Source organism: Brachyistius frenatus, unplaced genomic scaffold, assembly GCF_029030835.1.
Source record: "Brachyistius frenatus isolate BFR_SWC_R1_liver_20210118 unplaced genomic scaffold, ASM2903083v1 Contig_1, whole genome shotgun sequence".
In the NCBI taxonomy this organism is placed as follows: domain Eukaryota; kingdom Metazoa; phylum Chordata; class Actinopteri; family Embiotocidae; genus Brachyistius; species Brachyistius frenatus.
In genome coordinates, this window is record NW_027210600.1 from 2,457,870 (window position 1) to 2,485,299 (window position 27,430).

At 42.8% G+C, this 27,430-nt stretch overlaps 1 protein-coding gene across 1 annotated transcript; it reads right to left on the bottom strand.

Moving 5' to 3' along the window:
• On the bottom strand, nt 1-26,970 carry LOC138620555 (gap junction delta-2 protein). The gene is made up of 2 exons (XM_069697913.1): nt 25,862-26,970; nt 1-3,505 (listed from the first exon to the last, which is right to left on the bottom strand). The coding sequence occupies exons 1-2, from the start codon at nt 25,930-25,932 to the stop codon at nt 2,656-2,658; spliced, it is 921 nt and encodes a 306-aa protein (XP_069554014.1). The 5' UTR covers nt 25,933-26,970; the 3' UTR covers nt 1-2,655.
• Nucleotides 26,971-27,430: the final 460 nt, after the last annotated feature.

Consider the following 27,430-nt stretch of genomic DNA (forward strand, 5'->3'; position numbering starts at 1 on the left):
TATATATATAGCACCTGGACCTGCTTTATGAGAAATGGAAATCTGAATTGATTCAATATGGGACCTTTAAATGATGTGGCTGCCTTTTCACACCCTTAAGTTTGGCTGTTCGGATCAAGTGCTAACACTTTTGATTTCAGATGTGGTCAGATTTCCTGCTGCACTTTACATTTCCAGCAATTAATAGTGCAGCACAGGGGCAGAGGATTAAGTACGGTAGCTACAATATACCATAACATGTCTACCATTTGGTGTATCACAAAAGTAGAGTGAGAAAGTAACCTTAGTGCTCGCCAAAATGTGGCAATGAGAAACTACTGCAGTGTTGAGCTGCAAAAGGCCATTCAGTGTGCAGATTCTCAGTTGATAAACTACAGTAAATGTCAGGGCTGAAACACAGAGCTCTGATTTGCATATTCATACCGGATTTAAGAATTATTTTTAATCAGTTAGTTGATAACTGATCATTTTACTGAACGCTTCTATATCTTGTCGTGAACTGCTTTGTGATTGTGTGTGCTTGTCTGAGTCACCTGAGCCTCCTCCCCACAGAGTCACAGGACGACATCATGCTGGTCGAATGACTTTCTGTGTGTCCATGTGAGTTTACAGCATGTAATCCACTGAACTGTCCTTATATCTGGTTTTGTCAGCTCACAGTCTGTTGGCTCCATGTTTTAAATTATGCACTTGTTCATGTCTGTGTGTGTCCACAAACACAGCCTCTATCCCACCAAGAGTTCCTTCAGTCTGCCACTCACCCACTCGTCAGCAGTAATCAAGGTGCAAACAACTCTCCGTCATCTTGATCTTTTTCTGTTTCTTTCATGTCATTATCTTACGATGCATGCATGCTGAAATCCAGTCAGGAAAGAAATACAAAATGAAAGCCACTGAGATTCAAAAACACAACTGTCGCTAGGGTGCAACTGCTCATCAGTTACACAGCTTGATCATTCAAGAAACACCGCGTTGTGTAAACATGCCTCTATCAAATGGCTCACAGGCCGTATCTGCTCGAAGCTGTGCAGCTGACTTTGAAGAAAACCAAGGCTCTCTGTAGGAAACACGTACAGATGTGGTGTTTTGCTGCATTTTGTAAGTAGTAGTTGCATGTAAGCTGTCTCTAAAGAGCTGCAAATAAAAAGTGAAAAAAAAATCAGCTGCACATCTTCAAAGCGTTTCATAACAAAGTTCACAAACTCGTCCCTTCCCACCCCATACATGTCATGAATCAGTTCCATCAGTGAGAAATGCTTTAAACTAAACAAAAATGAAAAAAAAAAAAAAAAAAGACAGACAGACAGTTTATACATTTGAAAAAACAGCAACATGATTCCCCCACCAACCCGCCCGCAAAGATAAATAAATCTATTTGGATATACTCTAAATGGATAAATAATATTACCATGATATACTCTATGTAACTTTTCAACAATAATTAAATATCTTAAGGATGGCACCATTGCTTTCTCAAAAAAAGAAGTCATAATTCATGGTGATGTATTTTATAAAATTTGTTTAAAGATGTAATAAAGTGATCTGTTCCTCCTCCACAGGCTCTCCATCTCGTTTCCTTCTGTTTCTCCTTTGTCTCTTAGCACACAAAAACACTGGAGGGAGGGAAATTTGGTTTGTGCTTTAGGAGAGACTGACGTTCACCGGCTGTTTGTCCCTTTGTTCATTAGTTCCTCTCCAAAGTTTACGCAGCAGGAGAGCAGTGACGGTCATTAATGTCAGTCGAAGCTGCCGGGGTCTACATGGCTGCCAGCCGCGGAGCACAGAGAGCGAGAGACGGGGGGGAGGAGAGTAAAAGTGTTTATGGTACTCGCTGTGTTTGTGTTAAAATCATCTTTTGCCAAGAGACAAAACATAAACATCGTCAGTCTTTTTCTTTTGGTTTTGGCTTGTGACGATGTTCCAGCAGAGGCAAGACACACTGTTCAGAGGCAGCTCTTTTCTCTCCCGGCTCCCAGAGCGTGATGTCTCCCCCTTCGACTCGCCCTCACTCCCAAACTTGCCTTCGTTCTCCAGAGTCTGTCATGGCTTTGACAGTTCTTCCGTTCCTCTTTTAATGATGTTGCTGCTCATCCTCCTTGTCCCATCCCCTATCCTGTCCTCCCTTGTTCACTGAGGCTGACACTGTCCAGAAGAAAAGCACCATGGGAAGCATCAAACACCGTCGTCGTCTTCCATTATCCCCAAAGAACACAAAACAGCCTCTCATCTGCTCTCTTACACTCTTCTTTTCATCTCCAGTTCTTCCCTCTCGAGCCCCATGAGAATTTAAATCTTCCCATTACAAGGAACGAGGGGCAGGGGAGAAGGTAATTAGTTAAAAAAGACAAAAGTATAAAATGGCAGTTGGAATATCTCCCCATGAGATCAAAATGTTTTAATTATGTTCATTTGTGGAACAAAACTTTTTGCCCTCTTACGCTTTGTATAATTACCTTCCTCCTCTGCCCTCTCATGGCTCTCGAAGTTGGCGAGCTGGAGGTTTGTGTTTTTTTACATTCTGCTTCTTTCCATCATCACAGAGGACAGGTCATCTTGTTTGAGCTCCACACCATCTTCATTAAATTAAAATCATAATTAATTAATTTTCTCCCTTGCACATTCACCCCACCCCTCCTCTTTATCTTCTCTTCATCGTCAGACGTAAGCTGATTCGCTGGACTGTGTGCGACCCAGGTTGGGCGGCTGGGACAGATGCGCCATGTCCTTCTTCCTGATCTCACAGATTGACTTCCGGCGGGCCTGGACGCCCCTGATGGCGGCCTTGATCTTGCGCCAGCCCAGGTGGTTGAGCTCGGCCAAGTTGAGCACCACGCAGATGCCGCTCACCGCGAACATGAACACCAGGAAGACCGTTTTTTCCGTGGGCCGGGACACGTAGCACTCCACCTCCTTCAGGCATGGGTAGCGGTCGCACTCAAAAATCCCAGGCACGCTGAAGCCGTAAAGGAAGTATTGGCCTGCCAGGAAGCCAATTTCCAGTGCGTTCCTGAACACCACCTGAATGATGTAAAAGCGGGAGATCCCTTCTTGCCGGCGAACCTTGGAGCTCTTCCCGTGGGTGAGGCCCCGCGGGGCGTTGGGGATCTCTTTCACCTCCAGGCAGTCCGGTTCCTCTTTCCCTCCTCCGCCATCGCCACCATGCTGAACTAGAATTCCATTTATGTTGCGGAGCTTTCGCGTCCCTTCCCTTCCCCCGTAGTCCCTCTCCATTATGGGATAGAGAAAAGAGTAGCGCCGGTCTTTCTGCTTGGCCGACTGGTGGACAGAGTAGGTGATGAAGCAGAGGCTGGGCGTGCACACCAGTATGATCTGGAAGACCCAGTAGCGGATGTGGGAAATGGGGAAGGCTTTGTCATAGCAGGCCTGGTTGCAGCCCGGCTGCAGAGTGTTACAGATGAACATGGTCTGCTCATCCTCGTACACCGTCTCCCCAACGATGGCCACGATCAGGATGCGAAAGATCACTACTACTGTCAGCAAGATCCTAAAGGAGAAACAGAGAAATGAATGGAGTCAATACGGTCAAAGATATACAGTGATTTACTATATTATATACATTATGAGAAGCCCTTCCCAGCAGAGGCTCTACACATGTACCGAGTATGAGAGGACATCGGGAGAACGCAAGAGAGGTTGAAGAGACAAGTGAGATGGTAAAAGATTAAATGAAATGTACAGCACAAACAATGTCAATGTAAAGGTTTGTATCATCAACTTTGAAAAGTGCAAAATACAACAATATGTAGTGTTGAAAAATATCAGTGTGCCAAAGTACTCTCTGTAGGTCTTCTATTATCCTTTTTATAAGCAAACGTCCAAAGGTCCAGTCACACCACAATTTAAGACAGTGAAAGTTTTTCATTGTGATTTAATAGAATTGCCAGGAGGATTTATGGCTCAAAGTAAATTTGCTAAATATTTTGTGTCAAGTCCACAAGTACATTCTTTGACACCAATTCACACAATAGCAAGCCGTCATAACAGTCCTGACCTTAAAAGGAAGAGAATCTATTAAGTTTTATTTTACGCCCTCTGTTGAAGTATAAACTGCTCCACTTAACAGGGACATATAAAGGTCAAAATAAATGTTCTGATTGAACTGTGGGATTATTGTTGCTTAATAAACTAACATGCTTCATAGGCCAGTTACCAATCTTGTTATTGTTGTTTGTTAGCAAGCTAATAACTGAGCTAACTGGTCTGCTGGTGAACTGAAAGTTATATAATAAAGCTAGCTGGCTCAGGGAACTTTTTCCCCTCTTTAATTAAAATGAAATTATGCACATTCCACATATATATGTACAACTATATAGACTGTATTGAACTAGACTGGAGGTCAGAGTTTAAAAAAAAAAAAAAAAAGGAATTACATTTGCCTTTAAAGCTGTGTTTAAAATGGGCTAAATAATTAGGAAGGAAATACAAGAGGAATCTGATAAGAGACACAAAGTATGGATGAAAAAAGTCTGAAATTAGGTCGAGAGGAGGGATTTAAATGTGAGATCATTGCAGGGGGCTTAAGGAAGGTCTGTGAACTCCTTAATCTGAAAGGGAGAAGTCACAGAGACAGAGAGAAGAGGGAAAAACTGTACTAATGAGACAGAGGGACATTGTGTCACCGTCACTGTTCCTCCTGTAAGAAACCAGAGAAAACGAGTGCTCCACATCTCATCTATCAGCCAGAGATAAACACTCCAGAAGAAGAACAGTTATGCGTGGAGCCGTGACGTGTCGTCAGCCCTCATAACTCTCTTACTGGTGATGCAAGACCAAGTACGTGTGTTTGGTGAAGCTGTTTACAAGTGAAAAGAGGTGATGACATATCTCCGTCTAATTTTAGTGTCATCTGCATCATCAGGCCCAGTAAGCATGGCAACTGCAGTCTAGATTCACTTAAATTGGAGCTGGGATTGATTTTTGACAATATCCAAACACACACACACAAATACACTCTTCCTGTGCTTTCCATAGCAACAGGTGATACTGTGGTGAGCCTTGCTGGCAGATTAGGTGCTATTTCTGTGTCGGGTGTGGTAAGAGAAAGAAATTATTGTTGCTGAAATGGGTTGACTTTAATTCAGTCTGTGTGTGTGTGTGTGTGCGTGCGTGCAGACAGGCATGTATTGCTATCGTTGTGTGGACTAATTTTGGTTAAAAAAAAACATATTTATGAGGACAAACACACTTTGTAAGGACATTTAGGCTGGTCCTCACTACTTTGAAGTGCAATTTGAGGGTTAAAACTTGGTTTGAGGTTCACGGTTCAAATTTGGTTAGGGTCAAGGTGGAGGTTAGGCACTTGTTGTGATGGTTAAGGTTAGGGTAAGGGGCTAGGCAATGCATTATGTCAATGAGTGTTCTCACAAATATAGAGAAACACGCATGTGTGTGTGTGTGTGTGTGTGTGTGTGTGTGTGTGTGTGTGTGTGTGTGTGTGTGTGTGTGTGTGTGTGTGTGTGTGTGTGTGTGTGTGTGTGTGTGTGTGTGTGTGTGTGTGCTAACTGAGCACATGCTTACGTGTGCTGACTTGGCATGTCTGTACACTTAGTGAGTTATGTTAGACACACACAATAGATGGACTACAGTTTTGTTTTCCTCCCTCTGTTCTGTTTTACTTTCTTGCAGACATCTTTCTCTTTATTCTTTTCTTACTGTGTTCATCCATCATTTATTTTTCAGCTCTTAGACCAAGAAGGAGTAGACAGCATGATTTTCACAGTGTGTACGAGCTGGCCGGGTGTCCCGCACCGTAATATGTGACTAAACTAAGTCTGTAATGAGACAGCCCAACATTACCGTTAATCAATTGATTGATTGTTGCGTTGTAGTTTAATCCCACAGAAATGAAGCAGTTCAGACCGAGTTCTGCGCAAGATCCCCACTTATTACAATTTATATTAATAATCTCATAAATAACTGATAAATCGCCTTCATTACTTCACGTGAACCCAGAGGACACGCCATTACAGCAGCCCATCAAAACCTGACCTCATTAGATTTATCGTGGATTTATGGGTTTGTGTGCATACAAGTCAATAGATTGTGACATAAAAATAGCCTTAGAGGCAGTGCTTAGGGGGCAGTACTGTATGAAGCTTCACTAGAAGCAGTTGGTGTATTTTAGACTTTAGTAGCGCGCTGTAACTCCTCCATTTTCGCATGTTGGTGTCATTACAGAAGAGGTTCCCTGTAAAAGTCACTCTTCTGCCTACTTTCTACACAGCTCAAGTGGGAGTAAAAGAGGTCACACTGATATGAATATTCAAATGTTACTGCATATCTAATAAACCAAGAGCAAGAGGGGACGACGTGACACTCTGCTCCTTGATCATAAAAATAAAATAAAGGAGACTGTCTCTAAAGTGAGACTTCTGTGCGATTCATAAGACACACTACTTCTTTCCAAAAACTGATTTGATATTAGTATCAGGCATTTTCTCTCCCTTTGCCCACAGAAATCAGTGGCTTTTTACAGTAAACTAGCAAACACCTGGGTTCATATTACATCACCTCCAGTTACGCAACATTACAGCTCTAGACATAACGGTCCTGTCATATTTGAAGAGTGAATATTTATAACAGAGGCAGTATGTGTAAAATACCAAATGCCTCAAACAGATACATCCAACATGTCTTTAGATTTAGAGCATGGCTCCGCCAGCCTATTCCTCGCAGTGGTCATTTACTGCCATGGAGAGTCTTGAGTTTACAGCTTGATGGGTTTCAGTGCACACATCATATGGTGGTTAGTGCTGATTGGTTAAATGCTGCTCCTACAGTTTGAAAAATTAACCCGAGGTCTACACTCATTAGGATTCAATGAGTGAAAACACTCGTCAATGGAGCGTGGACATGAAAGGGGGTAGCATATGTTGTTATTGAAAACAGTGCTTCATGAAGACAGATACTGTGCATCACTAAAGTATTGTCTGTTTTACAGTGAAATCAAACTTTTGTTAAAATAGACTTGCTGGTTTGTTTACTGCAGCATTTGGCTTAAAGTTTGATTGTGTATTCTTATTATTTCAGTAGATAAAAGGTTAAATGAAGAGAAGTGGGCAACAATGTGGGCTTCTCAAATTTATCCAAATAATTAGAAGATCTGTTTATCGGGACAGTGTTGAGCGGACAGTGAATCCAGGAGCAGGCCCACTGAACCGTAGACACTGCCAGATTATCATTAGATGGCATTTGGGTGTGTGGAGGGTAATCTACCAATCGCACAGTGGTTTTGCCAGTCTGGTGTGGCACAGATGTGGAGCCGAAGGGCAGAGTTAATCCTTTCCATTCGGACAGTGTGCGATTCACACGTACCATGTACCTCTCGTCAAAAACGGTAGGTCATCAGCGATGGCCTCCAAAATGAAACAGTAAAAGACTTATTGCCAATCCACCCACCTGTGATCAGATGGGATGTGGAGGGGGAGGAAGAAAAGAATAAATGCAAAAAAAATAAAAAATGCTTTTGCCCTTGTAGTGACTCCATTAAGGAGCTTAGTGAGCAGAGAATCCACAATACCAGAGTGTATTGCACTAAATGTGCACACAAACACACAAACATGTATACGTGCAGCCACACACACACACACACACACAAACATGTATACGTGCAGCCACACACACACACACACACACACACACACACACACACACACACACACACACACACTCGCGCACGTATCCATGCAACAAAGCACCATCCAGACAGTGAGCGGGGGAACTGCTTAAAACTAACAGTGCTAACAGAAGACATCAAATCGCTGTAGAAGATGAATTAGTTCCAGACAGGGATAAAAAGATTATGAAAGTCACCAAAAAACGCAGTGTGGCTCAGACATCTTCCCCTTAAATTAAAAGAGAAACCTGCCAGTGCCGGGACGAAGCGCGAGCGATAGAGGGGGGTTAGTAAGGAAAACCAGCAATGGAGAAAAATCTCATCATAGAGAATGAATTATATAATAGCTTCCACACGCAAACCCAGTTCTGTAATCTGTGGCAGGGCCAAGGGAGGATTCTTGCATTATTTTTTTTTAAGTTTTTTTTTTTAATGCCATCGAATAGCATTAGATTATCGTACCCCACGCAGCAGCCCCCACCTGTTTTTTCTCCCCTCTCAAGAGCATCTTTATTTCTTTTACTTTTTTTCTTGATTTAATTTGCTCTCCCGGGGATCCTGCTCTGGCCCTTCCACTCTCTCCATGACCACCTCCCCTCTATCAGGAATAATCTCCAGATTGTGTCTGTAGTTTTCTATGAAAAGCATTGTTTCTCTGCAAATAGTCTCAAGAGGCTTTTAAATAGGCGATGGTTTCAGAAATAGAAAACACCTCAAAAAAGTCCATCCGATGCACTCACTTACTGCCTCTGAATATTCTTATGGAAATGTGCGAACCGCCAAATTATGCAGAACTATTTACACTAGATTTGTGTTGTGCTGCTGAATTAATTAGTAAAATAGTTTTATCACTAAAGATGCCAAAAAATGTGCTGGTTTCAGCCTCTCAAATGCTTTATATTGTTCACCAAAAGCATATTTACTGTAAACAATGCAGCAAGGTAGAATATGTGTGAAAGCTATGACAACATATTCAGCACGTACTGTACCTCATCATGCTCACACCCTCTGTTCCCAGCAGACAGTGTTTGTTGTACTTTTTGAATAATATGGTAATTATGCAAAAACATTATGCCAACTCTATAACGCCTCCTCTCTTCACAGCAATTGTGAGTGCCTGACCTGCCATATTTTTTTCACTTTCTCCTACTCATTATCTGGCAATGGACACAGCACAAAGCTCTCATTACGGTCGTGCAGTTAATTGTGAAAAATTAAACATGTACATTAACATGGAAGAAATAATCACAGTTTCGGCATCTGACAGGCAAAAATCCGGCTCCATCTGCCCACTCCATATGCACACACACAGAATGCTGTTGCTGCCCCAGCGGACTGTTATTCAACTTCCAGAGAAAATCAAAATGCAATTCACAGTGTAGCATACAAATAGAAGTGGAGGTGAGGTTGGAGTTGTGTGTAGCACAGTGTGTCGACCTGGAGCTACAGTTTTAAGGGTAATGAGGCAAAGCGTATGAAAAAAGTACACCTTTTTTCGTGTTGCAGGATTTGTGATGAGGCATTCTGGAGCACTAAAAAAGTAGAGTGTGTTGTATAAGACAGGAACAAAGGTTAAAACGGGCATAAAATAGAAATATCACTAAATTCAGGCTGAATGAGAAGGTGAGGAGGAGAAATAAAACCGGTATAAGCCAAAAGTGAGTGGTTTAATGAGGAAGAGGTGGCAAAGGATGGAGAATAATTGGCTCAAGGGATCGATAAGGAGGATGAGATTGTAGGTTGGAAGATGTGGCACTGGAGGAGGAGGAGGAGGAGGAGAGTGGAGGAAGAGCAGCCATGGTTCCTTTACCCAGAAACTCAGCACACACACACACACACACACCCCTCTCCCTCCCTTTAATCTCCCCTCCAAGTCAATTTCCCTCTGCTAGTTACCACGGCAACAGGCGAGGGGCAGAAAACGAAGGGAGATGAAGGGAGAGAAAGTGTGCCGACTAGAAGCCAAGTCAACTAAAGAACGGTACGTTTCTGCAGTGGAGGGGAGCAGATTTGTTGCAGCCGTTAGAGATGGCTTAGGTGCCTCGGAGAGCTGGATGCCGGTTTACTCGATGCAAAAAAAGCCCGAAGAAGAGTTCACGGAAACAACAAATGATGCCAGCGAGGCAAAACAAATTATGCTGTGTTGAAGTTTTGTTGAGAAAATATTTCAGTAACAAGAAGCAGAACATATTGACCTCCTTTTAGGGGAGGGGGGAACGTGTTTAAAAGCAAGCCAAGAAGAAAAGAGGAAGAAAATAGATTATTTAAAAAATGGATACGTGGTCCATAAATTAAATTTCTGTTTAAAAGTCAGCTCCGTTTGTGAGGCTGAGGAGTTGGATAGCTGCTCTGGGTTGTGATGTAAACAAGCTTTTCTCTGCACCGCTCCCCTACCCCGCCTCCCCTTACACTCCCGTCCCCACCGCCGCTCTGTTTCTGCTATTAATTAAACTTCTAACGTGAGTTTCTTTAATTTACCCTTCAGATTTTCTGTCACTGAAATATTCACCAATCAGCCTCCCACGTTTCACCACCTCAGACGCGTGCGCCCCTCACTTCACCTGATAATCAGCATTAATTGCTGTTTCACTCCAAGTGAAGAGATCTGAAACCGGGTTCGCTTCTCTGCTGTGGTTACACACCAAATTGAGTTTCACAAAGTGTGCAGTTCACCTACTTTTACAGAGACCACGCCAGCACAATACACGATGGGAATGTGTTGCCAACGTGAGTTGGCCGTGCCTTTGAAAAAATGTGAAAGTAAATAAGCTCGGGTCAGTTTTACCTTTTACAGAACAGACTTGACTATGATTTTCTCATCATTTCAAAATTATTTAATCCTGCAGACAAACAGAAACGAGAAGGGAAACAGAGAACTGGCACTGACTTTAGTTCTGCTATATAAAGAATAAAAGAATAAAATGATAAAATGTATATGTGCTTAGTTTGGAAACATTAAATGAACTTATGCTAGAAGGAGAAAGTTTGAGAAACATCATCCCACGTTTTTATGTCTTTCTGTCAGGGGCGTCGAATCACAGAAGAATCATCACTTCGTAAATTTGTCTCGTCAGCAGTGCTTTAGGAAACTCCCTCCATCTCTTTGTTTACTGCGACCTTTGTCCTGCCTCTCCTCTCCTTATTTCTATTTCCCCTCTTAAGGTTTTGAGTTTCTGCCTCTCCTGTGTGTCTTCAGGGCTTCACTCGGTAACCTGCATGCAACGTACCAGCAACGCTGACAAATGCTATCCTGTCACCTCAAATATGGACGGACACTTGTCATACTCTCTCTCTCAGCCTTTGTGTTCCTGTTCCAAGGTTTATCAATAGCTCGTAGCTCACGGCAGGTCATCTGGCGACCAGCTGGATCCAGCCTCACACAGGAGCCCTCACACACACACACACACACACACACACACACACACACACACACACACACACACACACACACACACACACACACACACACACACACACACACACACACACACACACACACACACACACACACACACACACACACACACACGTATAGCCAGAAGGGATGTTCCGGTGCTCCAGGCCAGTGACAGAAGGGTTGAGGGGGCTGCTCCCTCCCCTGCTGACAGACCTTTACCCTGCACAGCCACCCACCTCCAAACACACACATGTACACTCACACACACGCAGACATTCAAAAATATGGCTCAGATGCTGAGACCACTATAACAAACATACACTGTACAGTGTATGCATTGATTACTCAGAAAGACAGCATGACTCCTGCAGAATAAGGACACCTCTCCATGCACATGTGCACACGCACACGTTTTAATCAGACACGCAAACAAACACACACACAAACACACACTCTTCCAGCTGTTGCAGGGCAGCAGAAAGCCGATTGTGTCTGACATTGCCGGTTCCATCATCTCTGGAGATGATGAAGATAAATTTCTATCATACCAACCAGTAATAATGGTTTTACCATCGTCTACCGTGGAAGCCTTTGCTCTGCAATCAGCTGCCTTCAGAGTCCCTCAGGTTCACCGAGTCTGTAAGCGACATTATGCACCGCTGCTGCTTATTTGGCTAAATATTCCACAAGCAGCATACACCAATCACTGGAGGAAACATCATATGCAGCGATGTAACTAAATCCATGTACTCCAAATTAAATTTTGAGGTACTTGTATGATGCTACTTTATACTTATGTTTCACAGATTTATGTAATGGAACTTTGTTTTGTTTTCTGCCCCACTCTCTACCTCCACACTGATGTAGCAGTAATAATCTATTCATATAAAATATAATAGTATATCAGTCACAGGGGCCAAGAAAAAAAGGATTTTAAGTAGATTGAGACTGAAGTGGAGGTTTTATAAGTAGGAATTTAAAAAAAAATTTTTTTTTTAAGTATTTAAAAATAGAGGTACAAGTGCCTTAATCAACACAGAATGTGGTTGGATGAGAATTGACAGGCGATACTGTAGTAAATTACCTTTTTTTCCATTATTATGTTGTTTTCTTTACAAAGATGATGTTGCCTTGAATATAGGAGCACGTAGGTACAGATGCAGCTGTGTATTCATCAGCTTTATTCACTGTATGGACTACTGTATATCTCTGTTGTAATAATAAGGTGGTTGGCGACAACATTTATGAAGATATACCATAGATTAATGTGTGTAATCCCGTGTCTGTAAACTGCTAAAATGAAAATTTAGTAACAGTATGTTCTAATACTGTTAACTTATCCATCCATCTCAGTCTTGTTTGCTCTCTCACAGACTCACACAGACAATAGTATTTAAATGTTGTTTTCATGAACTGGCTAGCCCCGGAGATAAATGGATGGAGATCATAGCCCTACTAAGGCTGACAATAATTACAATTTGAATGTTCACATACACATACACACACGTATATGCACATGAACAGGCTGTGCAAATGTCCAATGTATTTTTGTGTGGTTATATAAATGAGGATAATGAAATGCTACAAACCCATTAGGAAATATTTTCCTGCAGTCTCACTGAAAAAAATATTTCTGTTTTACATATAGAAAAGATTGAGTGTATTCTATTTCCCAGTCACAGGTACATACGTGCACTGTATGCAAGGGTCTCCATGACGGTAATGATGATGGCAGTTACCTTGGTAACAGATTAGGCGATCAAGAAAGAGTGAAACAGGTGAACGTGACATTAGAAATAGATTTTCTAAAATCTACTGTGAGCGATTATTCACAGTCTATCCACTGCAAGAATGCAGAAAAAAAAAAAAAGTGACATGAGTGGTCACCACGGCAACAGACCAGCCAGTGAAAGCATTGTGGATTTTAGGTGTAGTTTGTAAGGTCGTAATGGAGGGGTGAGGCATAAGCAGGAGAAAGAGCAGCAGGGAAGAGGAAGAGAGCGAATGCGTGGGTGGGAAAGGACAGCGGGGAGGGAAATACAGAAAGAAAAAAAAAAGAGAGAAATGATGGCCGTAATCCGGATTAAATCAGTGGGTTTTGGACAATCCCGAGCTTGGGCCGTCAGGTCCATGCCAAACTCCCCACCCACCGCGGCTCTCCCGTGCCAAACCACAACCCAAATCAGCCGCTCTGGCACATGCAGGGAGCCTCCATGACACACAAGCAGACGGCACATGGCCATCCAGGGAACATCCCAAACACACTAAAACAAAAATACTCCTTTACCTATTTTTACACAGTAATCCTAACCTTCCATAGTGGCTTTTGTGGAGTTCCCTAAGACATGGTTTACATTTCCCATAATGGGTATCTAATGTTCAATTTATACACTGAAATCTTGATGTCTGGTTCTCCTATTTACAACTTTTTAACACTGACAGTAAACATCACATCTAATTGTTTATTCATATCTGCTTTCTTTTCTTTTGCTGCATAAGCATGTCATGGAAATATTACGTTGAAGAAAGCTTCATTTGCGTCTTTGGTCAATGGATCTTCAGTGTTGCATTTAAATGTGTATTTAATCAGTTTTCCCTGTTGAGAAAGATACATGTATGATGAAATGTGGTTTTACAAATACAATGGGGAGTTTCTGTGAGCAGGGTCTCAACTCATGAATTTAAGAGTATTCCAGACGCTCCTCCTGAATCCTGGCGGTTTAAAACTCAGCTAATGTTTCATGTACAATAACTGTCCAATCAATCAGATTATTGACAGATTAAATTATAGTGTTTGTGCAATTTTTACATGACTGATCCTTTCTTCTCTCTTTTCTTCCTCATCAATTGGTCTACACAGTAGCTGAGCTAACATGTAGAAGTTTAACTCCCCAATTTAAAGCCAAAACAGGAAAGAAGTCCTTAAAGAGTCTAGAAATGAGAACATCTCCAATGCCATGTTCATGTTTTTAGGGTGTCTGCTGGGGGAAATCGTGATCAAAAGCTCCAGAGCAGCTATTCAATGGATGAGGTGATGTAATTGTTTTGCCAACCAGTTTGAGTCTAGGTTTTAGGTAGACCGACCATTACACTATTTGATATTCCAGCAAACTGACTGCTGTAAAAATATATGTTATTGGTGAATGCAGATTCACATTCCCAAAATGCCTTTTGGGAGATACAGTTTTCTCCAGTAAAAAGCAGCACGAGTCCTGCTGCTGTCATCCTACAGGTTATGAAGTCTAAATTTATCCACATCACTGCTCTGTCTGCTAAGTACCTTTTTAATAACTGGCTATGAGAGCGGTGTGAATGCAGCATATTGCCGAGAGTCGAGTGCGCTCCCTGCAGCTCGCTTCATTGATTAACTGAAGAATGTGCAAATGGCTTTGTGTGTGTGTGTGGTGAGGTGTGAATGCATTGTCACACCCTATCTGGTTGCTCATATGATCAGCTGCAAACATGTGGGACTGTGACAGGTTTGGCAAAATGCATGCGTGTGTGAGAAAGCGTGTCTACGTGTACGTTTCTGCTCCTGAGTAATGAGTAAATATAGCAACCACGCTGCCAGTTCGCTTACGCACATGTTCATATATTTGGATGACCATCTGGTTATGAGATGCACGCGCATGTATGTATGTATGTATGTGTGTGTGTGTGTGTGTGTGTGTGTGTGTGTGTGTGTGTGTGTGTGTGTGTGTGTGTGTGTGTGTGTGTGTGTGTGTGTGTGTGTGTGTGTGTGTGTGTGTGTGTGTGTGTGAGAGGAGGCAGTGAATCAGATGGCTTCGTACAGTATTTTAGTCCTGGCGGAGACAGTGTGTGTCTTAGCAAGGTGTAAGGTGTGTGCACTCTTGCATCCTATCCATGCTGAGTTAATCGCACGATGCAGAAGCTGATACTGCCTCTAAGGAAGAGTCATCACGAATACACGCACACTCAGACGTGCTCAAAGAGATGAGCGTGCCACCGTCTAAGTGACTCTAATACTCTCACCTTGTTCATTAGAGACCTCGGTAAAGTGTCAAGATGGAGCCAGTAATGGGAGCTGTGGTGGGTCAGGGGTAAGGAGGAGGAGTCAATGTCAGAAGAGCATCCTTTTCATCTTCAAAGAGCGAGATGGAGGGAGATAAAGTGTAGAGGCAGAATAATAAAGAAAACAAAAAGGATACACGGGGGGGTGTAGAGGAGCGGCGTTATCTGAACTTCAGCAGACGAACACAATGATCAATCAAACGGGATGAGAACATCAGCTTTACGAAGGCTACATCGAAATGCTGTTAGTCATGTGTAATAAAAGCAGATTGTACAAACAAGACAGTAATCTCACAAAGCTCACAGAAATAGACCCAACAGAGAAAACTTCAAACGCCGCAGCGTTGCTTTGTACCAAACAAAGATCAAAGATGGCTATTTGTTTTAATTTTATCCCTCATGTTTTATGTAACTTGGTTTATTTCTGTTTCTGCCATTTTTATTTTTTTATTACACCACTGATCAAAGTCTAGTTTAGAGTCTTAAGGACATTTCTTTACCATTAAATGACAGCCTCTGTCACAAGTCACAAGAAGAGGTCCCAAATGCACAAGAGACAGAGGCCAGAAATAAAAGGCGAGCTTTAGTTATAAAAAGCTGATAAACAGTTACATAAACAGAAGGAGCTGGCAAAATCCAAACACCGGGGAACAAACAGAAGTCTGAAAACCATTTAAAAAAAAACCCTCTGTCATAGGGATTACGGTGGAAAAGTGGTGATCTCGCAGGGAACAACTATGACACAGGACGATCTGGCAGCTGAAAAGAGGAGAGCTGGGGCTATTTATACACACAGGGGTGGATTGGCTGATGAGACGCAGGTGGGTATGAAAACTGGCAGGAAAACACACAAAGACCAAAACACATGGGGTAAGTGCTCACAAAAGAAAACAGGAAATAAACTAAACTAAAAAGGCAGAACCAGGTGGACAGACTCACTGTGTTTTGTTTGCATTGTGTGCAGTTGCACCCTTTACACATTACATATTGTGCCATGGCCCGACAAGAGTCCACTGCTCCACTCTTATCGAATGTTAAAATGTTTCCAAGGAACACGTAAACACAACCGTGACCTTATTAAAATAGAACATTACATGTAAGATACAGCAGCTGGAGAAAAGCCACTCTGATTTAAGGGCCTGTTTAGAGTTTACAAAATAGCTTTCTAAGGCAGGAGATATATTTGCCTATATTGTCCTCAGGAATTAACGCAATGCATTACCAATGTTGCATTATACACATAACCAGTGTAAGAGTGGTTTAGGGGCAGTATTGAGATGTGACTGACAAAACTAAACGGAAATAAGTACAAGATTATTAAGAACGTGCACGGCGGAAAATACTGTAAAATGGAGTACGGACGGTGCTGATGACGTTTTTTTGTCCCCTTGTGATCTCAGAATAAACAAAGTCGTGACCCCTTTGATTGTTACCATGATTATTGTTTACATCAAGTTATCTGGGTGTTCTAATTATATCATTGTCTCTCTGGTCTGCCTTCTATTGGAGTTCTGCAGTAACCTGCAGAGCACATAAGCAAGTGACGTCCACAATGTAAACGGTTGTCAACACGAACGCGTGGTTCTAAAGCAAGTATGTCCCCGGCCCTGAAAGATGAGGAGAAATATTCTCTCATCTGCTGAATCAAAAACTGAAGTATTCGGGCAGAACTATATCTGGCAAACACCCGGCGCTGCTCGTCATGCGGCTAATGCTAACACCACAGTGAAGCATGGTGGTGGTAGCATCATTGCTGTGGTGGTACTTCTCGGCAGTATAGGAACAGGGAAACTCATCAGAATAGAGCGATGGATGACTGCAGCCAAATATAGAGAGAGCCTTGAAGAGTCCAGCAACCTGAGACTGGGGCGACAGTTCACCTTTCAGCATGACAGCGGACCAAAGATAACGCGGGAGTGGCTTCAGGACAAGTCTGACTGTCCTTGAGTGGCCCAGTCAACACCCACACTTGAGAACCCCTGAGAACATCTGTGGACAGACACAATCCAATCGGATGGAGCTTTACAGACTCTGCCAGGAAGAACAGGATAAACTGCCCAAATCCAGATGTTCAAAGCCTGCCGAGACTTACCCAAGAAGACCCTAGGCTGTAAGGGGCTTCTACAAAATACTGAATTAAAGGTCAGAATAATTTTGTAAAGGACAGATTTTCAGTTTTTGAACCTTAATATATTAATATAATAATAATAATAATAATATTATTATTATCATATATTAGCAAGCATTTCTAGAAACATGTTTTCACTTTGTTGTTATTATGGCTTGTGTGTAGATTTATGGGGAAAAAAAATATCAACCTTTTTCATTTAAGAGTAAATTTACAACACTTTGTATACTGTACTAATGTCACCAGGGTTGTTTTCTCAGTTTGGGCACCAGACTTGAAATTTAATTCAGGCATGTGTTACAAACTAGAGGTGTGAGATTTAAAAAATGTGGGCTTTTATTTGCAACCTTACAGTTTATATCAATGTTGTGTCTCCAGCCACCCGGTGTTATGTGAAAAAGGGCACAAGAAAGACAACGTATGGAGTAGCATCGCTGTCAGGATACTGAGTAGTTTATGTGGTTTACTTTGGGATGTAGAAGGATGTACAGGAGATCATTCCTGCCCACTGCCATAAGACTTTACAATAACTCACCTCTGGCAAAATCCATCACAGTACAAAAACACTGTTGACTGTGTTTCTTGGTTTCTTGCTTGTATATTATATGTATATTATATATATAGATATATACTGTACCGTATGTAGATATATATATATATATATTATATATATATATATATATATATATGTTGACTGTGTTTATTGGTTTGTTGCATATAATATATATAGATATTTAATGTACTGTATATATACTGTATGTACTGTGCATTTTATATTTTATATTTATATTTTTTATTTTATTGCTTTTCTATTATATTATTCTATTCTATTATTATTTTATTCTATTGTTTCTATTATTGCTCCTGTATGTATGCTGTTGTGGCGAAAAAATTTCCCCTCGGGGATTAATAAAGTATATACCTACCTACCTACCTACCTAGAAGAGTTGACAGGAAGCAGACAACAGTGTCGCAGCAGGTTCGGCTAGCAAAACAAAATCTCCTCTTCTTTTATTGAGTGAGGAGGAGTAATCATCATCACTGGATGATAATGAAGACGTAGTTTTTTTCTGAAGAATGACCTGACGTTTATTAAAAAATTTTTTTTTTAATTCTTTTGCATTTTTTTCAAAAATGTTTAGGGGCAATTTTTTGAATTGTTTTCAATTCGTAGGCCATTATTTTACATTTTCGCGTTGTTAAATCTTCACTCCCCTGGTGTGTAAAGGCTTTTACACAAACACACAAAATCTAAAATTTACCACTGAGAAAAGTTCATCAACTTCCCTTTTCAATAATCCAAAGTCACGTTAAAATGTGACATGTTAGCACTTTGATGTTACTCATTCAGATAGTATGAAATCAACATGCAGAGATGTAAAATGTGTCTCAGATAAATAATTTATCATGCCACTGTTAGCAATCGTGTGGCGAAGAGTGCAGGGACTTCTTTTCATGTTGGGATGTTCAAGTATTGATTGAACACAGTGGATCCTGGCAGGTGACATTTATCCCTGGGTTTCAAATGTGATCACACAAGTTTAAACGCACCAGCAGTGACACCTTTTTCAAACCTGGCTCTGCTTTTAGCTACATTTTGTAAAAAAAATAAAAAAATTAAAAAATTAGAGCCAACAGCTTGATCACTGGGATGGATTTACAGTCATAAGTCATATTTAGCTGAAACTAATGGCTGTGAGGGAAACTTGAGAAGGTATGGGTCTAAAAAGCAATTGACTAAAAGGCAATTATAGCACCACTGGAGTAAAAATCAAAGTCAACCAACATAATTTAAATATTTTATAGCAAATGGTGTGAGTGATTATCCCAGATAATAAGAATACTTTGTAAATGATGAGAAGGCTCAATAACCCTTGCAGGTGAATATTTTCGCAGGGTTGCTTTCCTGAGTTTGTGTGCTTGAGGTAATGTCCTAGTTGAACCAACCCCCCGGTGTCATTCTAACACCGACCTGCTCTGTCCTCCAGCAAGGTGCTAACACTAAACCTATAAGCCATGCTGAGTCACCATGCTGGAGACAGCTTCTCCCTGAGGTCCTGCAAGGTGAAATCTGTCTGAACCCTGACCCCTTCGCCTACTCTAATATCTTTCTTTATCCATTCATACTTTATTCATTCATATCCATGTTATTGTTACTCTTTTGACCTCAAGAGCTTTTTATCACCTGCTTAATCATGCAACACAGCATCTACAGTGTTGATGTAGATGTTAAAAGTGATTGGCAGCTTTAGGATGAGGATGGAGGTTTAACTCCTGACATAATGTCTGATGAGGACGCACATTTACAGTACAATGGGAGCTTAATCGATTAATCCATCAGCATGTAAACACCAGATCAAACCTGAGCTGACCTGGCATATGTGGACTGTGAGGATGATGAGCAGGAGAAGGAAGCAGCTGAGACGCATTGGGAGAATGTGGGAAGGAAATATATATGAGGTGTTAGCAGAAAGAAATGAGAACACAAGCCGCATAATTATGTGCAGTTGCTCTCTCTTTCTCCTCCAGCTACAACTCTGCTTCTCCAGCGGTCCCGGTGGAGGCTGGTTGTACTCCTCCAATCATGCAAAGACTGCAAGCAGCAACAGAGCAGCACTTTCTTCCTCCTGGGGCTCACTTCCAGGATCGTTGTATCTCTAGTAGCGCAGCCATAGCTGATCAATCCCACTATCAGCATCTTCAGTCATGAACTTATCCTTTGGCTTTACAATGATATAGGTTGTACTGTAGGTTTTATCAGCAGGTGGCTGCTGTGCATTAGTTATAACGGTCTGAGATGCAGCAGGACTGACATGAATCTGCCTCCCCTCGGTGATGTGGAAGGAGGAAGTGTGAAAGAAGAGACACTGAGGGATGGAGTGAATAAATGTTAGAGGTCTCACTTGGCCCTGTGTAAGTGTTGTTTTTAACAATCTGACAAGGGAATCTGCTGCAGGCGAGGCGATATCATAGCATCTTCCCTTCTCCTCTGCAATACATTTGCTGGATAAGCCTAATTCTGTGCAAACAAAATCAGCCGCCACCTCCGCGGGGGTTGTGAGTGCTCCACGGGGATTTTTCTAAATAAAAGCTTGATGATCTAAAGGTCATGCTACGACAGAGCTGTAACTTGTCACCAAACACAGACACACTGAGTCGCATGTAAACACAACAATGTTGGTTTTGGTGTATTTGTAGCATTGTGTTAATGGCTGCCTGTGGCATACACGGATATATGCACACACGTTTTCCTAGATGGATGAACTGTGCCTCCTGAGTGACAACGCTCATTTGACTCTGGGGAGCCGTGTCGAGGAGTCACACTGAGCGAGGTGGCCTGTGTCAAGAGTGAGGCGCAAAGCTTCCGTCAAAACACGTACGCTCTTGATCACCTGCTGAAAAGCTTACATGTGCAGAGGCATGCTGAGATACAAGCAAACCTCACAGCATCTCTTAAATCTCAGGGATTACACCTACTGCTGCGAATGAAGTTCAGCTGCAAGGACTACTTCAAGTTCACATCAACAAAGTAGTTTTAAAGCCTCAATATGATTCAAACAGAGTGATTGTAAAATTGTGTAACAGCATCTAAAAAAAAAACTCTCTGATGGTGCAATTGCACAGGCTTGCATCAGTAATGTTTACCAATATTTTACATCATCTTTTGTGTGCACAACCAACTTTGTTTCCATCCTCGGACATCAAACGCTGTCATTTTGTTAAAGCTCTCTACGTAGTTAGCTTTAGGAAAAGATTATGGTTTGGGCTCAAAGAAGTACGTCACTTACGAAGGAATGTCAAGTACATTATTTAAGCATTTATGCATGCTGAGTACATTTTTTTCGTGGAGTCGGTCTCTTCAGTGAAAGACCTGCATTTGATCCATCCATCCTCCATCCCTTAACTCAACTTTTCATACTACCTCACCAGACTTCCTTCTTCAAACTGGGGAGTTACTTCACCGACACCAAGGAGCATTTTGTTTGTATCTCTGTGATGCCGGCGGCTTTCACAAAACGTCAGTATTTGACAGCATCAAAATGAGAACGGGCTGGAACAGCAAAGTGCAACGTCATAAATGTTTCAAATCTTCAAAAGTAGAAACTATGAATGAAAACTCTAAATACTTTTGCCTTTAGACATAATTGTATTGGCACAACTATAAGAGCATAGTTTTTTGGAAACTATGTTTGAAAAGTGAGAATAATTTTATATTTGAGGATAAGACATTTACATATTCACTTGGAGTGGCGAGATTGGAGCATTATGCATTTGTAGCGTAAATGCTACTAAACTAAAGAATGTATTTTAGTTTGTTTCTCCGCCACAGAGGAAGTAAATTCATGACGATTGAAAACGTGTTAAAAGCGTCTCCTTACAGCTGTACTGCAGAAATACACCAGAGACCAAATCATCTGTCAAGCAGCCAAAAATAAGCAGCGTCACAAAAAGAGGCTCAAAGAGAAGCCTGAAAAACAGCCAGAAACTTATTCTGATGGCTCTCGAGAGAGAGAATGACAGGAGAGTGATTGATGGACTAGCATGTCCATAAACAAACAGTATCATGGGGAAACTTCCACAACTTCGCTTGTTTAGAAGTCTTATATTTCTCCAAAAAGTAGTTTTTCAAAAGCAGGTTTTGGAAAAGGCTCGTCATATAATAGAAGTCTTGTTGGAAGAGAGATTGATCCAGTTTGTGGCTCCCTGACATTAATTGTGAGGAGTCACTTTAACTTTTATCTCATTGTCAATGAGGTACTCTCAGCTTTAATCACTCACTTAACATTCCAGTCAGTGCAACCCACAATCCATTTGTATTGCAAATGGCCAGGCCTAAAGACTGTTTCATTAAGTGTCCTGTCTTCTTTCGAGCTCCACTTCCTATTACGTTATCGGAAATCAATATGAGGACGGACTTTCATGTTTAGCAGTCCCACTTTGACCAATGGCAACTCACAAATGGGACAGTAGCCAATGGGACGAGGACCACAGAGACAGCGTGAGATATGTGTTGACAGTTCGGTGGAGTGTTTCATCACGGTTTATCCTCGGAGGCGGTGTACCAACACGCAGTGCCACAGTCCATCAGAGGGTCCCAGGGAAGTCGATTTACACCTGGTCGACTGCTCGTAATGGCAGGAATAAATCACTGGCAGCAGGTGAACACACACACACACACACACACACACACACACACACACACACACACACACACACACACACACACACACACACACACACACAGGACTGAAATCTGTCCAAGCGCATGTGTTATGCCCACAAAGCTCACGTTTCACAAATAGTCTGACTGTTTCTGCACACACACTCACTCACACACACACACACACACACACACACACACACACACACACACAGGACTGAAATCTGTCCAAGCGCATGTGTTAAGCCCACAAAGCTCACGTTTCACAAACAGTCTGACTGTTTCTGCACACACACACAAATATATACACACACATGCACACACACATATATATACACACACACACACACACACACAAATCCACACACACATGCACACACTCACACAGAGACCGACGACAGACAGACAGGACTGAAATCCTTCCAAGCGCATGCGTTAAGCCCACAAAGATCACGTTTCACAAGCAGTCTGACTGTTTCTGCACACACACACGCACGCACGCGCACACACACACACACTCACACGCACGCACACACACACACACACACACACTCACACGCACACACACACACACACACACACACTCACACGCACGCACGCACACACACACACGCACGCACGCACGCACACATACGCACTCTGACTGTAGAGGGGAGTCTTCTTACACAAACGAGTGCTATAATGTGTGCGTGACTCATGTATGACGAGTCGACTCGTGAGAGCACACGCTGGCATCGCCTCAGGGACGGAAACCTGTCCAGTGCTTCACCCCGCAGGACGGCACCTTCATTGACCAATGAGACAAGCACAAATTACCGTGGAGGGACCAATGGGTTTGAGAGACTGAGGGAGTATTAGCGAGCATTTATAAAAATTCATGTCAGCGGTGATGGCCCAGATTAGATGGTTTAGAGATGCGGAAAAGCCAGATGCAGGGAGAGCACATAACTGTGGGAATGTACAGAAACCAAAGCTAAAAATGGGTGTCTGGCTCTTTCTAGCATGAAATTACCAAAAATGAATAAATACCTTGAAAGACATAATCCCTTTGTTGATCCATTTATTTCTAAACGGACAAGTTGATAAAATAAAATGCAACACCCCTTGAGATTTCCAATAAACACACTTGGGCACACCTGGGGATGAGCTGTGAAGTTTACGGCCATTAAAGAAATACCTCAGTCACCATGGAAACCACAACAAATTATTTATTTAGAAGAGGTAGTAAGATTCAATTGCATGGTTAATTTGGACAGTCAATCAATATGTCAGTCAATCCAGTCGGCAGCAGTCCAACTAAGACTGAATGCCAAAATAGCTCCACCGGGTGACATCATGCTTCATGATAATGACTGTAAATCTCCTTCTTTACTCACATCACTGCCACATAGCAGTGCAAGCAGCTCAGGGAGACTGTGCAACATCAAGCTGACCTGCTCACAATGACAATGCTCACATGTTGATGTTTAACGGCGTTATCTCCAACTCTAGAATACCAGAGGCTGATGGTCGTCATTTGTGCTGGAATTTGATCATAAACCAAAGCACTGGACACATCAGATAAAAGTTATTACAACTCATCCTGTGGAGAGCATTAACTTGATTGTGTAGACATTCAGCTGATACAATCACAGTATAATGAAGTATCCTTGAACAAGCCACTGAATGTGTCCTCTATTTGAAGAGATGCAGCTGATATAACCCTGACCTCTGGAAAAAAATGTTTTTATATATTTCAAAACAAAATGCAACCTCAGTCTCCTTAGGAAGATCCACTTCTATAGCTTACAGACACAAACCTGCTGTATATTATGAAATCTAAAATATTGCTGTAAATGGTTCTGGATGAAGGACACACAACTTATTGATGCTAAACAAATGCAACATGAATCATTAAGGGGCTGCTGGAAAGTCTATGTTGTGTCCAGTTCCTCCCATCATCTGAACATTTCATCTGTCTCGCCAACAGATATAATCAGTGCGAAGATGATCGGAGGCTCTTTTGCCTCCGGGTGTCCTGGTTGCCCTGCTTAGGTCATGACATGCAGCACCATCTTGTGACGAGACAGTCCTCTTGGCTTCCTACCGACGCCCTGCAGACTGTGGCCATGTGTCTGCTCACTTGTCTGTGAATAACCGTCCCTCGCTGCCTTCGCCTTCACTCCCTCTCTTTTTACTCGTTCCCCGTCATCTGCTTCGTGTCTCCCACATCTCTTGATTGCTGATTCTGCTCGCCTCCTCTCCACTTTGCACCCAAACTCTCTGGCTTTGCATGTTTCTTTTCCTCGACTGACTCTGTGGATGTCATTCTTCTTCAGCGATTTTTCTCCTCAGCAACCCTCTCCTCTCTCTGTCTCTTCTCTTTCTCGCTCTCGCCGAGACCCTGCAGCCAGTATGACTCGCCCAGTTGATGAGCGACAGTGTCTTCCACTGTCTCATGAATGAGGGAAAGCAAATGCTGACCAATCATTCATCATAACACCAAAGGAAGCAACTCTAACAAACCGTTCAGCCGACAGGCTGCTCTCTCAATCACATCAGTTTCATTACTCCACGCAACAAAATTCACACCGAGAGACTCATCTTCTGCCAAAACAAAAGAATGTTTCCACAGATGATTTACTTCATAAACATTTATCCACTCGATAATTCAAGAGTACCATAGCCGGAGTGAGTCAGGAGCTTGAGGGGATTGGTTGAAACTGCAAATTCAGACAGCTTCTATTGAACTCTGGGTTCAAAGACGCCCTAAGACGACCTTCAAACTCAATAGTGTGTCCTTTACAAGATGCAAAATCATGTTTAATACCGGTTACACAGCTGATGTGCCTCCGTGGCTAAAACGCTCATCAATAATTTGCTCATTCTGCGGCCGATGAGAGGGAGTTCTTACAAACTAAAATACAAGACATCTCGGCATGTAGGAGGATGCATAAATCATAACTGACCTGACCTCGTGCTTGTGACTCGTTTTTTTTTTTTTAGTTTGTAAAAATGACTTCATACTTGACATGAAAAAGAGAAGGGGGGGAGGATTGTGGTAAAGCTGAAATGAGGCACAAAGACATCAGTGTGGAGAGGTACAGGTGAAAACTGTAAATGAAAGCACCGGGGATGTTTCAGGTGAGATGCCCTGACACTGCTCTGGATCCTCTGATGTCTAAAGCCTCTGTGGGGACTAATAGTCCGGCTGCCTAACCCTCCCATCATGTCACTCAGAGGGATTAAAGAAGCTAAAGCCCCCCTCACCCAGCAATCAGCCACTTTGGACCAGGAACCACTGACTGGTCGCAGAGAGGGATTCATATTTTGCATGCACATGTTACACATTCACCGTATTTCAAATATATTCACAGACAAACATGCACTGATGAAGACTCGTGCACAGATGACAGACAAAGTGAGCAAGAACAGCTTGTTCTCGATTTCAACTGGAATTCAGAAACATCCCCAAATGATGCAAGCATCTCTCTGAAGACCAACAATCGCACCCCGTCAGCAGCTCACCTTCCGATCATAGTGGAGTGCTGCTGCACGGCGGCCTCCAGGAGGCGCTCTAGGATGGTCCATTCTCCCATGGTTGGAGTTAGGAGGCATCCACTGGGCACAGGAAATCAGCACCGACCCCACTTCAAAGTGGGCTTCCCAGTCAGCAGGAGAAGCAGCGCTGGCTTGACAGTACGTCACTCTGAGGCTTCAAGTCCACTTGTTGGGTTGCGATGAGGTAGGGAGTGGCTTCAGGCAGCTGCTTCTGTGTAACAGAGGAGTCGAATGGAACCCCGAAGCAGCTCAGTGACGCCTCATTGTGATCTCCCTCGTCTTTTTTTTGAAGGTGCAATCTCAAAACACACTCTGACTGCAGCTCTGAGATGCTTTGACTGAACCTCGTCTGTGTGTGTATTTCTCTGTTCATGCACTTCCACGTGTCTTCCCTCCTTGTTTCCTTCCCTTGGGTGCCCCAGACCCCGTTTACCTCCTAAACAGCTGGTCTGTCATATGGTCTCACACACCTGGTCGAAAACGGAGGCTCTGAGCCTTCGTCTACTTCTGCTGTGTTTCAAGGAGCAGCCTCAGTTTGTGCAAACAGACATCCATCACCTGCACACTAATGCTTCGTCCCTGCGCGCTCGTTCTTTGACAGCATCTTGTAGTAACTCCGGCCGGGCTCAGCTCCATAAACTCATGTGAGCCTGAGTAACCAGGGATCTGTGGCTCTGCTCGTTCTTCTCTCCTCCATCCTCTTCATTTCTTCCTCTTTCTGTCCCCTCTTCCTCCGTCTTCTCTTCCAGCTATGTTTCAAGGAATTCCTCCTCCTCTGTTGCTCCTTCCTTCGGTCCTGGTTTGGTTCAGGCACACAGAAGCATCACACTCTTCCTCCTCCTTCCCTCCGCTAGAAACTGTCGCTGGTTTCTCCAGTCCTCCTCGTCCTCAGTGCCTGTCTCTCTCTCTCTGTCTCTCTCTCTCTCTCTCTCTCAGCAGGCTTTACGTGAGGCAGCTCTCCTTTCTTCTCTTCCCTTCATCTTCTTTTGCTTCCTTCCCACTTGGTTTCTCTCTGTTTGCGCCCTCCACCTGCCTCCGTCTCTGTCTCCCTCTCTGAGCCAGTAGGCAGCCAGACCGAGCGTGTGTCTAGAGGATTAGAGAGAGGAATCATCCCTCAGCTCCTCCCCCGCTCCCCCCTGCTCCCTCTTGCTCTCCATCACCGTGTTTATCCGCGCTCCTCCTCCTCCCTTTCATCTCGCACTGCTCCACCACTGACAGCACCACACAAACCTTTCTCCACTCCTGTCTCACACACCACAATTTTGTACTCCATCTATGTTTTTGTCATCTTTTTGTATCGGTTGTGCACTGCAACTGCTTTTCTGCTTACACACACACACACACACACACACACACACACACACACACACACACACACACACACACACACACACACACACACACACACACACACACACACACACACACACACACACACACACACACACACACACACACACACACACACACACACACACACACACACACACACACACACACACACACACACACACACACGCACGCACGTTCAGACAG